The sequence below is a fragment of the Nyctereutes procyonoides genome, unplaced genomic scaffold, assembly GCF_905146905.1.
Source record: "Nyctereutes procyonoides isolate TBG_1078 unplaced genomic scaffold, NYPRO_anot_genome, whole genome shotgun sequence".
NCBI classification, from domain to species: Eukaryota; Metazoa; Chordata; class Mammalia; order Carnivora; family Canidae; genus Nyctereutes; species Nyctereutes procyonoides.
Genome location: NW_026575051.1, coordinates 55,429,157 through 55,443,902, shown reverse-complemented (window position 1 = coordinate 55,443,902; position 14,746 = coordinate 55,429,157). Strand labels below are relative to the sequence as shown.

Sequence of the window (14,746 nt, the reverse complement as noted above, 5' to 3'; positions counted from 1 at the left end):
TTATTATCAAGACTGAATCAGTATTTTCATTTCAGATATCTATTGATAGCGATTAAATCTCGCCACGGAAAGAGCAGCTGTAAACTGAAATTTGGCAAAGAATAAAGGGCTCAGCTCTGAAACAATAGTGATGCTGCACAATTTCACAGGATCATTCAGCTGGGCTTGAAATAGTCAAGCTTCAAGAAAACAACATGCTAAATATTTAAGGCAACACTTGGCACAAGAGCCCAAATATTTTGGAGCCAATATGTTAGGAATCTTTAAAAGCAGAAACAAATACTCCAACATTTGGCAAGAAATAAAGGCCTATTAACCAACAAGTCTTTATTATATTCTGAAAGTAACTTCCCACTCAACTCTCAGATGTAAATCTGCAAAAGACTTCAACCCTCTAAATGTTAAAGCATGTGTGACCACGGAACACAGCTAGAAAGTGGCAGGCCCATCTGATGAAGTCAGTGATCATAAATAAGGGAGGAGGTGAATCAGAGACTCTAAAGTATCATGTCTAAATTAAGATAAGGAGTGTATAGATAGCTATGAACAACTCCAGATACATGCTGGCAAACAGCCCCGTTGACATCTATAATTTACATCAAATTAGCACACTACATTTCCCAACAATATCCCTCCATTATTTGGGAAACAATGAAGAAGGAAGAAAGATAATATTCCTAAAACTTCCCAAATTACTGAAGAAAAAAAAAAAACAACATAAAACATAAGGCACATTTCCCAAAGTATTCAGATTTGCGTGTCATTCTAAGATTGGGAAAGGTCATCCATGGAAGCAATGTTGCCACCTTAAAACTCCCACATAAGTGCAGAAGGTGACTTGGCTTTCCCAGGGCAATGCCAACAGTCTTTCCTCTGATGAATCCCCTAGAAGTACACTGTACAATACAACAGCCACTAGCTACAGGTGGTTATTGGCCACTTGAAATGTGGGTGGTCCAAATTGAAATGCACTTGACGTTAGATGTAGTATGAAAAAAGAATGCAAAATACCAATATTTTACATTGATTGCATGTTGCCTTGGGGTATGCTGGATTAAATAAACTATATAGTTAAATTTATTTTACCAGTTTCCTTTTACTTTTTTAAAAAAGTAACTACTTGAGAATTTTTAATTATATATATGGTTCACATTATGGTTCTATTGGACAGTGTGTAAGCCCCCAGGGGGACATATCCCTCATTCCTTTCCACTTGAACTCTGTAAGGGCTTCAGGTATCCCATAAGGCTGTTGAGGAGCATGGCTGTTCCTGTGTCTCACAGGGCACGGCCTCTGCAGGTACAACATGGGAAGCCCCAAACTCTCTGAGCAGCAGATTGCTTTTTAGTGATTGATGCCAGGGAGTATTTGATTGACCATATGTCAACATTCAGTAACAGGGAGATAAATAAATGAGTTCTCAGGGAACAGGACTATTCATGACTTCAAGTCTTTAACCTTCATTCTAGAATTGATAGCAAAAACTAAAAAATCAAATGCAGAGCACAACATTCATAACATGGTACACCCCACTCAGAGTGAAGCTCTGCCACAGTGTAAATCACTACTTCTAGTTTATAGAGTTAACATTTTTGATCACAGAAATCTCGGAGGGCCTCATTTTTCATAAAGTAAATTCATAAAGTCAGTTTTTAAGATTTAAATTCCAAAACAGCTATCTGGTTTTTAAACAGCTGCATTTCAAATTTTAAAATCCAAGTCAATTCTATATCAATGTTAATCTAGTATTTAGATATACAAAATATATGCAAGTAGTTTTCAAGTAAGGCCACCAATAAGGTATTACATACTTATAAATCAAATGCAGCCAAGTAACATAAAGGGCTTCATTTCCTTTTTTTTTTTTTTTAGCTTATGAACAGATATTTATTTCTCATATTTCTCAAGGACAGAAAGACCCAGATCTAAGCTTAGTGTCAATTCAATGTTTGGTGAGAGTTCACATTCAAGGTAGATAGATATCTTTTCCATGACCCCTCACATGGCAAAAGGGCAAGCTAGCTCTCTGGGTTCTTTTATTTTTTTTAATAAATTAATTTTTATTGGTGTTCAGTTTACCAACATACAGAATAACACCCAGTGTTCATCCCGTCAAGTGTCCCCCTCAGTAGGGCTTCATTTCCTAAATAGACTACAAAGAAAGAAAAGAATGAGCAAAAAAAAAAACTGGTAGTACTAGAATTATTTGTGATTATCTCAATTCAGTCTATTTAATTAAGTACCCTAATCGCTTCAATTCCATAATCAAAATATTTCTATACAAATTAAATACATTAATATTAAAGCAGCCCTATTATTTAAGCCAGCAAGCTGTTAAAATCCCATAATAGAACTTAATTTTCCTTTTTATTTGTAATTTGTAAATACTAAAGTGAATGCTAAACAATTAATAGCAATGGTCAAAATTATAAGCAAAGAGAACACAGCATTCTTAGAGAATGATTAAGAAGTAATAAAGATTATACAGAAAGGAACTTAATTATAAATGAACAGTTTTGTTCCATTCCTCCCTTCATTCATTCACTCGACAAACATTTATTTATCCTATGCCAGGTATTGTGCTATATACTGAAGATAAAATGGTGAACAAACCAAACGTGGTAGCAACCCTTGTGGAATATTCAGTTTAGCAAGGCAGTTACACACTAATCAAATAATCTGGCCTCCTAAAAGTAATGCTGGAGCTGGGGGATGAAGGAGGAGAGTTACTGTCACAAAAAGAGGAGAGAAGAGTTTTCCAGGTGGGGAAGAACAAGTGCTATGTAGTATGATCTCCTCATAGGAGGGAACACGCCCCTCATACAGAATGTTAATTGTTAAAACCCTGAGGAAAAGGGAGGAAATGGTGCAGGGTCTGGAGCTCAGAAAGAGAGTTGGCTAGAGGTGTAAATCTGGGACTCAACTACAAAGAGAGCTGGGCCTCCAGAATACAATGCAGAGACAATCAACAGTCAAAGGCTGCTGAGAAGAAAGAATAGTATTCAAAATACAGAAGGATGGCTGGGGTCAGTGGTAGAAAAGGATTACCCTTTGAGTAGCAGGAGGGCAGAGGTGGACCAGAAACACATATTAAACTCTTAGCATTCTTTTGGTTTGTTGAATATAAAGATTTGGTGGAACCAATATCCATTGGACAATGTAGGCATGGAAACAAGGATATCTGGGTTCATCTGGGTTGGGATATTGTCAAGCAAATACATCAAAAATGCAGGAAGAGAAATCAAAGATTCAAAAGACTCATGGTATCTAAACTGGGTAAGAAGGGAAATGAGGGAAAGAAAGGGATGATGGGTTAGTAAAAAGTAACAGGGCCAGTAAAGAAGTCAAAATACAACCACAGTGGGGGAAGGTAAACTAGCAGGTTAGACAGAGGAGATCCTGAAGAGTAAAGCAGCTGATGCAGTGGTCAGAAATATAGCAACTACTGGGGATGCAAGGCCCGAAGGGTGACCATGGGAGTGGATGGCTTAGCGGAAGGAGACAATTTTTGGAGATAAGCAGGTTGAAGATTAAATGTGGCCTGCGTGAGCCTAGTCAGGGGAGTCAGGGGCTTCCTCTCTCTCTGCCTTATATCTTAGCTCTTTACTCAAGCTGACAACATCCCTGCTCATCCCCCAAATACATGAGCTGTGAGGAGATAATAATGACACATTTGGCAGGGCTACAAAAGAGGTGGTGCCGCAGGAAAGGACAGGTCTCAGTGAAATCAGCAGGTGAAGAGCTTTTCAGGGTGATGGAGATGATACAGCAGAGCACACGATTATGGTGCAACAGTTCCTCGGAGCACAAGGGAAGTTTGAAAGGTGGGGAAGGAAGGACTCTGCATTGCAGCAGAGAAGGAATGACCATTAAAGAGATGATGGTACCATAAAAGACAGATAGTAGGGAGATGAGTTGATCAATACAGTGAAGGACAGATGGTAGTGGGATCAGAGTTGATCAGTATAAGCAGAGATGGCAGATTTAAAGTAAAAAGTAATTTTGGGAAAAATGCACAGAGATCCAAGTAACCAGAAATAAATCACTTGGCTGAGGTGGTGGTAGAGAGATACCATGGTCTCTGCTATATTGGCTGGATGCCAGATATAATGCAGGATTTCTCAATCTCAGTGAAATTAACATCTGGGGCCAGACCCTTATTTGTGATGGGGACTTGCAGTGCATATTATAAGGTGCTTAACAGGATCCCTAGCATCTATTGACTAGATGCTAGTAGCACCTCCAACCCCAGGGACTACCAAAAATGTTGCCAGATGTTGCACGATGTACCCTACTGAGAATCATTGATCTAAAGCAATGGACTTGGCACTATGCAGCTATAGCAATGCCTCCCTCCATTTCTGAACATAGTCTTGGAACTGGTCAACTCTAATAGCTGCAGAGTAGTGGAAGAAAGCTGGTCCCATTATTTCAGAGACATACCCAATTCTTAATAAAAAGAAAATATTTCTTATGTTTCACACCTCGCTTATTCTTTGCTCTGAAGATCCTTTTGACTGTTTCTTCAGAGGATAATGAAGACTTGCCTCCACCGAGAATATTAAAAAAAAAAAAAAAGTATCCTATGTTTTCTTATCGACTGCACCCTCAATTTTAGGAATATGCCAAGTTCCTTCCTGATCCAGAGCATTTCCCCATGTCATCCCATGCTTAAGATCTCAGATTATAGAGCCTTCTACAGGAAGACACTTTCTCACTCTATCAACCCTGTACCCTTCCTTCAAAGCACTTTTCACAATCATATTTGCATTGTTACTGGGTGTGATTTGCTTAATATCTGTTTCCCCCATAGAATATACATTTTATGAGGGCAGGAACCTTATCTGTTTTATTCACTGCTGGGTTCTCTGCATCAAGTAAAGTGTGTGACTCAATAAATATCTATTAAATAAATGAATTATTATAAGAAAATGTTGAGTGTTTTGAGAATATGTATCACATTCCCCAAAGTGACTGCTGTAAAGGGGATGATAGTCAAATAGAAGTAGTTTTCTGATTCTTTTTAAATCATATACTTTTATAGAAGTATATATTTTTTTAGATATACCAAATAAGAAAAGGATAATAAGTAGTATCATTCAAAGAACCATGAAAGGTACCTGGGTATGACGAGTAAATAGGATCACAGTGGTTAACCCATGTGCTACAATACTAAACTCACACACACTCTTACTGGTTTGCTTAATTCCTTTAAATATGTGTTGAGTACTGGGATGCTCAGCCCTGGGATGTGGAGTGTGACTATTTCAAGGCTCACAACACCAAACAAGGAAGCTCCTATGGGGCCAACCTCAGGCAGCGTTCAGACGGCATTCTCCAGCTGGGTTCCTCAGGATCTCAGCCTTAGCAGTTTGCAAGCATTCCAGCTGAATAAAAAGACAAGAAAAAAAAAAAAAAGCACAGTGAGCTAAAGGCCAAAAAGCACCCTCTGGGCCTTCATAATACGAATGCTTTAGAGCCCCAAGGAGCCATCTGGGGGAGTTTCATAGTCAAGATTCAACATTTTGACTGAATGCTCTTTAATAAGCAATGGTTCAAGATGTCTTTAAGTTTTTTCACTTCACTGGAACTTCAGGGACTAAGCAGTAAAATGTGACTGAGAACCAACAATAGCTAAATTAAGAGTTACAGTAATAAATTAAAATATCAGATGGCCAAAGGGAAAAATTAAGATTTGATAAAATAAAGCTATAAAGTCTTAACCATAGATACTAGCTGACTTGTCCTTTATAGCAATTTTACTTTTCTTCCATACCTGAATATTAGGGAAATTAGGTTAAAATCAAGTATGTTGGGCAACCCGGGTTGCTCAGCGGTTTAGCGCCACCTTCAGCCCAGGGTGTGACCCTGGAGGCCTGGGATCGAGTCCCATGTCGGGCTCCCTGCATGGAGCCTGCTTCTCCCTCTCCCTGTGTCTCTGCCTCTCTCTCTGTGTGTCTCTCATGAATAAATAAATAAAATCTTTTAAAAAATCAAGTATGTCTAAGCTAAGAATCTACAGAAAGATAATTTTAAGTACTTTGAGTATCTTTTTTTTTTTTTAAGATTTATTTATTTTAGGGGGGAGGAGCAGGAGAGGGAGAGAGTCTTGAGTAGACTTGGCACTGAGCACAAAGCTCCATGTAGGGCTCAATCTCATGACCCTGAGATCACAAAACTGAGCCAAAGCCTTAACTGTGCCATCCGGATGTCCCCAGAAAGATAATTTTCTATTCAAGGAGATTTCTGAAAATTAGATGAAAAAAATTAGAGAAAGGATGAAAATTTGTAGGAAATGGAAAACAGATTCTTAGAGGAGCTTTAAGATTAGAATAACTATAAACATACGATAGAATAAAGTTGTCAGGCTTGAAATAGCTCCTTGGCTGTATACTCTCTTAATCCCACTTCCCACCTCAAAGTCCCCCTTCCAGTCCCCCTCCCAACCTTTGTGTTCAATCACTGATGTAACTCTAAACAAAAAAGTAAATTATCGGGATCCCTGGGTGGCGCGGCGGTTTAGCACCTGCCTTTGGTCCAGGGCATGATTCCCTAGTCGGGCTCCCTGCATGGAGCCTGCTTCTCTCTCCCTCTGCCTGTGTCTCTGCCCGCCCCCCCCCTCTCTCTGTGTGTGTGTGTCTCTCATGAATAAATAAAATCTTAAAAAAAAAAGTAAATTATTTGAATAATCTGGAACATGGTCCACAACTATGCTTTACAACTCTCACTAGTGGGTCTAGCTCCTGTTTTCTAATACACTCAAGTGGCAAAATTAATTCTATTCTGGATAATCTTAAACAGGCTCCCTTCTGTCTCAATTTTATTTTGCAAAGTGTAACTGTGAAAACACTTAAGAAAGTAATATATTAAACTGCACCTATTTCTGTTGATTTGTATAAAAGAGAGAGAGCTATGATTTCTAACCTAACTAAAATACAGTATTTGCTACATTCTATGTAAACCTGAAGCTGGTATGGCTGTATAGTAATTCATGTGGATATATCAAAATCTCTTTAAGTATTTCATTGTTCTTGAACATTAGGTTGTTTTGAACATTTTCATATAATTATATTTTTTATTTCTGGTTTTCTTTAATTATTAAAAATAGGATGTCTAGACTTTCATGTATTTCTAATTTAACTTTTGACAATCCCCAAAATGAGTATCATTTTCAATTGATCCAGTATGACTGGGGAGTATGGAGACTCAGAATAATTCAAGGCACGTTGTTTAATTAGCTGAGAGACTTTCCTAGCAACCTACCACTGCTATAGTTTCTTTCCAGAATCTGGGTTATAAACTCCAGGCTCTCACAGGCTAACACAAACACAAACAGAGATGGACACTTGAACTTTAAAATGGCAAAAGAACATTTATTATTACAGAGAGATATTAAAAAAAAACCCTTATCTTTCTTAAAGTCTTGTAAATGTACCCAATAACTGGACAAATGGAGAACAAGAATCCTAAAAGTTAAAATAATCCATAATTAAAGAACACATTTAAGTTGATATTTTTCAGACATTCCAAACATAATTAGAAATCATAAGATAGATTAAATTCCCTTGCTGTTTGGAGACCAACTCACTGAATTAGCTCTCCTCAGAAATTATCTAATTAGGGGTGCCTGGGGGGCTCAGTCAGTTAAGGATCCAATTCTTAATCTCAGCTCAGGTCTTGATCTCCAGGTTGTCAGTTCGAGACCTGTGTTGGCAGAACTCTGGGAAACAAATGAGGGGTGGCTGAAAGGGAGGAAGGCAGGGGGTTGGGGTGATTGGGTGACGGGCACTGAGGGGAGCATGTGACAGGATGAGCACTGGGTATTATGCTATGTGTTGGTAAATTGAACTCCAATAAAAAAATATATACAAGAAAGGAAGAAAGAAGGAAGGAAGGAAGGAAGGAAGGAAGGAAGGAAGGAAGGAAAGAAAGAAAGAAAGAAAGAAAGAAAGAAAGAAAGAAAGAAAGAAAGAAAGAAAGAAAGAAAGAAAAGAAAGAAGGAAGGAAAGAAAGAAAGAAAGAAAGAAAGAAAGAAAGAAAGAAAGAAAGAAAGATCGACCGACCAAGAAAGACCTGTGTTGGGCTCCATGCATGGTGTGAAGCCTACTTAAAAAATAAAAATAAAAAATAAAATAAAATAAATTACCTAATTAGAACATTCTATGTCCTACAAAGTTTAGTGAAATAGACACCATTTTAAACGCGAATTAAAGGGAACCTGGGTGGCTCAGGGGTTGAGCCTCTGCCTTCAGCTCAGGATGTGATCCTGGGGTTCCAAGATTGAGTCCCACATGGGGGTCCCCACATGGAGCCTGATTCTCCCTCTGCCTAAGTCTCTGCCTCTCTCCTTCTTTGTCTCTCATGAATAAATAAGTAATCTCTTTAATAAATAAATATATAAAGGTGAATTAAAATAAGATAAAGGATGAATCGCCTCTGAAAGGTTTATTATTTATATTTACTATTTTTACTATGTTATTTACTATTTACCATATATACTTTTATATAAATTGTGTCCTTGAATTATAATCTTGGTTTTTGTATAAGTAACACTTGTTTTTATATTTTAAGTTTATTAGCTATACTTTATATTTTAAGTTTCCCTTACTTGAAGTGTCTACTTCACTCAGCCAGACCTCTATCTCTCCTCCTGCTCACTTCCACTTTTCCTGTGGGTGGTTGGGGGGTGGAGAGGGGATGTGGATTTCTTCCTAAATCAGGGCATTTAGCTCTTCTCATAAGCCCAAGGAGATCCCTGCCAGTCTCCCACCTTTCCCTTCCTCAGAATCCAGAAATGGATTCAGGGCTGGACCACCTGGGCAGGGCTCCAGGAGCCGACCCAGGAGCAGACCGATAAGAAGAAAGGCTAGAATGGCTCTCCAAGCATCTAGCTCTCAGGGGTGCTCACAGCCCATTAGAGATACAATCACACAAGCCCAAAGGGTAGTGCCATATGGAGTTGAAAACAAATGAGGTAGTTCTTTTTCTGTGAATTAAGAGTAATTACATTCAAACTCCCTTTCAGCGGAGACCATCTAAAACTTTCTGAGCCCAAGGGCACATAGGACCGGGCTATTCTATGAGTTCTAGAATGTATTCATCTCAGCCTCCCATATGCATGATCCCAAAACTATAAAGGTTAACTCATTCCCATCCACAAATTAGCCTTTGTGAACACCTATGTCAGAAGAATGAGACTCTAATCTCTCTACTTCCACTTGGGGCAGAATGTTCCTCCCAGTCTTGCCTCACTTTAGAGACCAGTACTCCTGAGGTCCGATATCTGCTCCCTTGGCTCACCTGTTCCCTAAACAGGGTCCACACAGGTGTCCACCTCGAGTCCTGGGCATCCACCAGATAGCCCAAGATCAAATTAAAGCCCTGGGGAATAACTCCCATCATCAGTGCTGTAACTTTAGGATAGAATTCAGATGCAGCTTGCTCAAAAATACTCCCAAAATTTTGGAAATTTTTTTGAGTGATTCATAAAATAAATATTTATTGAAAAACTACTTTTTTATGTAAGACCCAGAGCTGAGTTCCTAGGATACAACAGCTAATACATGAGTTCCTCCTTTCATAGGGCTGACAGTGGGCCATGGTGGACAGCAAGGAGTGGCTTGAGGGTAAAACACTCAAAGTCATCACTGATCTCTTCTCAAAGCCATACCAAGTAAGCACATCACCCAGAGCATAGCATGGTTGCTTCACAAACACAGCCTCAAGACCAACATCTAGCCTTTTCCTTCTAAACAAAAGGCTTCCTTCAGTCCCATCCTGGCCACTGACAGGGCCCATATAATTCATTCTTTAATCATAATTGTGATCAATGCAATGGACACTAAGCACAGTTTCCTCATCCTAAAAACAGTATCACCTACTTCATACTATTATTGTGAGGATTGAACAAATTAAAATTCTCAGAAGCTACCTGCCACATGATGTTAGCTATTATATTATTGTGGCTTTATTGTTCTAATTGACTATTGTAGTTTTTTTTTTTTAGAGATTTTATTTATTTATTTAAGAGAGAGAGAGGAAGAGAGAACACAAGCAGGGAGAGCAGGAGAGAGAGAGAAGCAGGTTCCCTGCTAAGCAGGGAGCCCAATGCAGGGCTCCATCCCAGGACCCTGGTCATGATCTGAACCAAAGAGAGATGCTTAACTGACTGAGCCACCCAGGCACCCAGAGGACTTGGCCCATCCTGTGTAATCAGGGAAGGGATTTCTCTGAGGATGGAACATCTGAGCTGATCTCTAAAAGATAATTGTTGGGGCGCCTGGGTGGCTCAGCAGTTGGGCATCTGCCTTTGGTTCAGGGCGTGATCCTGAAGTCCCTAGATCAAGTTCTGCATCGCATCGGGCTCCCTGCATGGAGCCTGCTTCTCTCTTTGCCTCTGTGTGTGTGTGTGTGTGTGTGTCTCATGAATAAATAAATAGAATCATAAATAAATAAATATATATATATTACCTGGGGGAGAGGTAGGTAGGGGGAAGAGTTGTTGAGAAGTATCCTGGGCAGAGTCAACAGCCTCTGCAAAGGTCCTAAGACAGAAAGAAGCAGGGGCCTATTAGAGGCCAGAGGGCAGATCACACAAACAGTATTAAGAATATTGGTCTCAGGGCACCTGGCTGGCTCAGCTGGTAGAGCTTGCAATTCTTAATCTCAGGGTCATGAGTTTGAGCCACACATTGAGCAGAAAAATTACTTAAAAAAACAAAAAGAAAAAGAGTATTGGTCTCTATCCTTGAAGCAGTGGGAGTCCACAGAAGGTTTTAAAGCAAGAGACTGGTATGATAAGATTTGCATAAACACATCGGTCTGGCTGTGGTTTGAAGGTTACTGGAAAGGTGCCAGAGTTCCCAAAGGAACAAAAGGGAACCTCCTACTCTTTAGCCCACTCTGTAAGTGTAATCACCAGTTCACACAATCAACCTCTCCCCAACATCCAGACCCCTCTAGTTTCATGTCTGAGGAATTGCATCTACTTGCCCTCATCAGATATTATCCTGATTAAACATGCCAAGTACTTGTCTCCTGGGCCTTACACATGGCTGGCACTAACTCACTGATTGGTTGACCTTGAATTCCCTGTTCTTGTAGGCTTAACTCTCCCCTTCAGTGATTGGCAAGTTCAATGGTGGTACCTAAGGAGAAACCTTAAGGTAAGGAGAAAGAAAGACCAAGTGTCAAGTTCCTTATCTTACTCAACCCCAACCAGTCTCCTCATGTGCATGAACCCAATACTTTTGTAGACACCTGGTACTGTGCACGTCCAGCCTCCTACAAGGTTCTGTTGGCAATCAAACACCTCCCACCCCTAGGCCTTAGCTGACCGGTCTAAGAGACTGGGCCTAACCCAAGTTGAGCTAATCAGAACCCTTCTCTGGGATTTAGAATTGGAACCACCAGTCTCCATACCGGTTGGGCTGCTCACTTGCAAATAGAAAACAATACAGGAAATGATATTGGTGGTTATTTTTATACTAATCTTATCTCTACTTAAAATTTTGACATTTTGCTTATCATCAACTTTGAAACACTGCATTAAGATATTATTTACTTTGAGAAGACGTGGTATATACATATGCAAGGCTATATTATTACTCAGCCATAGAAAAGAATGAGATCTTACCATTTGCGATGAGGTAGAAGGAGCTAGGGAGTATTATGCTAAGTGAAGTAAGTCAGTAAGAGAAAGACAAATACCACATGATTTCACTCATATGTATTATTTAAGAAACAAAACAAATGAGCATAGGGAAGGGGGGGGGCGCAAACCAAGAGACTCTTAACTATTGAGAATAAACCAGTGGTTACCAGAAGGGAGGCAGGTGGAGGGATCAGTAAAATAGGTGATGGGGATGAAGGAGTGCACTTGTGATGAACACCAGTTGCTGTATATAAGTGCTGAATCACTAAATTGTATACCTGAAATTAATATTACTCTGCATGTTAAATAACTGGAATTTAAATAAAAACTTTAAAAAAATACAAGTTAACATATGAACCTTTAGGGGGATATTGCATAACAGGGAATTCAAGGTCAGCCAATCAGTGAGTTAGTGCCAGCCATGTATATATAAAAATATACATTAAAAAATTCATATATGATAGATTGTACTTGATTAAAAGTTGAAGAATATTAAAGTCTTATTGAGACCACAATTAAATAATCTTTTAGTCCATATGAATCTCATTTAACTATGTGAAAGTAAGATGCATGCCTATTTTATGGAATTTAACATTTTTATCTACTTAGCAAAGGTTGAAGCTGAACAAATGATTTATCAGGTGAAGTAATTTAACCAGATGTTGGTAGAACTGAATAAAATGCTGCACAAACTTAAAAATACATATATTGTTTACCTTGATCATAGAGTTTTCTAGTACTCTTAAATTTGGCACCTCACCTGTCTCACCTTAGTCTCAGCTCTGTTTTCTGCCATGTGGATTAAGGACACCAAGAAAGTAATTATGCAGGGAAAAGAAACAGGTATACAGAGAGAAAGAGACAAGAGATGCAGAGAGGACATTTTGGATCTTCCATGCGCACCTCCCTCGGGGGTTCCTAAAACAACCTAGATCCTCGTAACAAATTCCTTGTTTATTTAACTCAACTGAGGGTTAAAAGATTCCTAAGAAATGCAATTAAGGTCCTACATAAGATTTTGTTTGGGAAAAAAGAGAGAGACTTTGTTGCTTCAAAAACACATGGAGACACATACTCATTTATTTTGAGTTTATCAAAAAACCTGACCATCATTTAAATTTTAGCTATTGCTTCTAGGGGAAAATGCACTCCAAGAACTCCCCAGAAACCAGGTTTAGATAACTAATGTACATATTTTTATGACATTTAATGCTGTTTCCTCCACCTTCTTTAAAAGGCCAAGCTCCTCAAGACTCAGTTTTAACTGGTTTTCCTCACAAATTCATTATATGAGGAGGAGGCAAATGCTATTTATGCCTGTGGCTTAGTGGTCAACCACTGAATATATAAAAATATCATTTTGGTAAAGAGAATTTACTGACGTCACTAAGTATCATTTAAAAGCATGAAATAAAAAAATAAAAGCATGACATATATTTATAAAAATAGTTAAGAAAACATGTATTTAAATTTTCAGTAACTTTTGATCAGTTTCCTGGCTCAGCTTAATGAACTTGGAAAGGAAAGAAGGGAATTTTTCTGCAGCATAATTAGTATAAAGACACAAGGCAGATACAGTGCTTATCATCATAGAGATTAGCTGTGATACTACTTAAAACATGCAACGTCCCCCAAAAGACTAGTAACACAAATTTCGGTCTTTGCAGTTAAAAATACAACCAAATAAATGCAGCATGGAAACACAAAATAAAACAAATATTTTATAAAATGGAGCCACATTCATATATCAATCAACTTGATGCCATGTTACCAAGCGCTAGTTACTTAACCTTTTTCAAGACTCAATTTTTTCATTTTCTAAAAATACAGATAATGCCACCTTATCACAGGGCTGTTATAATGCATGGCACATATCTAGTTCAAAGACTGATAAATCACAGGGTCTCAATAAACATCAATGTGTCTCCCTTTATTATACATACAAATATGACTCACATAGTAAATTGCTCAGAGAGGTATGTGGGTGAATTTTTACTTTTGTTTCATTTCTTGATAATGCAGTTTACATGCTAAGTACTGAATTTTTTTTAATGCCAAAAATACATATAGCAGCAATCTTCTCAAGAACATTCTGCAGTTTGGGATGATTCAGGGCCCCACTCCAAGCTCTCCAGCAGATGCCTGCATTCACCCCAGGAAACGCAGCAAATGCTTTTCAAAACTACAGCAATTCTTTGACATATCAAAATTATTCACTGGCCTCACCCCTAGAAAATGTTTGTTGAGGAATCCCCTCTTTTACTGGTGAGTTCCTTTTCAAATATAATCTGCTTGGTACACAGGATTGATAAGGTTAAACCTTTATAGTTTTACTTTCATTAAAATGTTTCAAGGCTTCCAGAGTTTTGTTTAGATTTTTTTTGAAGTGAACTTTGAAAATACAGTATTTTCAAAGGAAAAAAAAATTTTTTAAACCATAATTGTGTGAAAAAGAAAGGAAAAAAAAAGTATCTTATAGGTTATATGCAAAAGAAAGACCAGGAAGCCTAATATGTTAATATAATCAACAAACATAAGATATTAAAAATTAAGCTGCTTTACTTACACAAATTAGGTGTACATGCAAAGAAAGAAAGCCTCGATGAACTAAGCTATATGAACTAATCTGGGTTAATATAATCAACAAACCAAACTAAAAATTAAACTATCTTAATTACACCAATTAAGTGTAATTAAGATGTACATCAATCCTATAAGAAGTTTATTCTTGCTATTACTGTAAATTTAATAATATTTTAGTACTATGCTTTTAAAAATATTTGATGATTTTAGGGCACTGGGTGGCTCAGTCAGTAAAGCGTCTGCCTTCGGCTCAGGTCATGATCTCAGGTCCTGCGGATCAAATCCTGTGGGAGGCTTCCTGCTCAGTGGGAAGCCTGCTTCTCCTTCTCCCTCTGCCCCTCCACCCTGCTCATACTGCTTCTCAGATAAATGAAAATAAATCCTAATTAAGAAGTAAGAATACCTGATGATTTTTAAAGATATTATTTTTGATCCTAGCAGTTTATAGTAATTAAAGGAAGTATCACTAGCATTTTTAAGGGAGTGGGAGGGGCAAAGGGAGAGCGAGAG

General features: G+C 38.3%; 1 protein-coding gene across 5 annotated transcripts in view; it reads right to left on the bottom strand.

Annotated features, from left to right (window-relative positions):
* KLHL32 (kelch like family member 32) overlaps positions 1 to 14,746 on the bottom strand; it is a 236,245-nt gene that overhangs the window by 182,451 nt on the left and 39,048 nt on the right. For all 5 annotated transcript variants that reach the window (XR_008665061.1, XM_055329990.1, XM_055329989.1 and 2 more), the window contains exon 2: positions 5,312 to 5,387. Coding sequence is in view for 4 of the 5 variants with exons in the window: in XM_055329990.1 (XP_055185965.1) it covers positions 5,312 to 5,334 (23 nt within the window). In the remaining variant the exon portion in view is untranslated. The remainder of the gene's footprint in view (positions 1 to 5,311; positions 5,388 to 14,746) is intronic.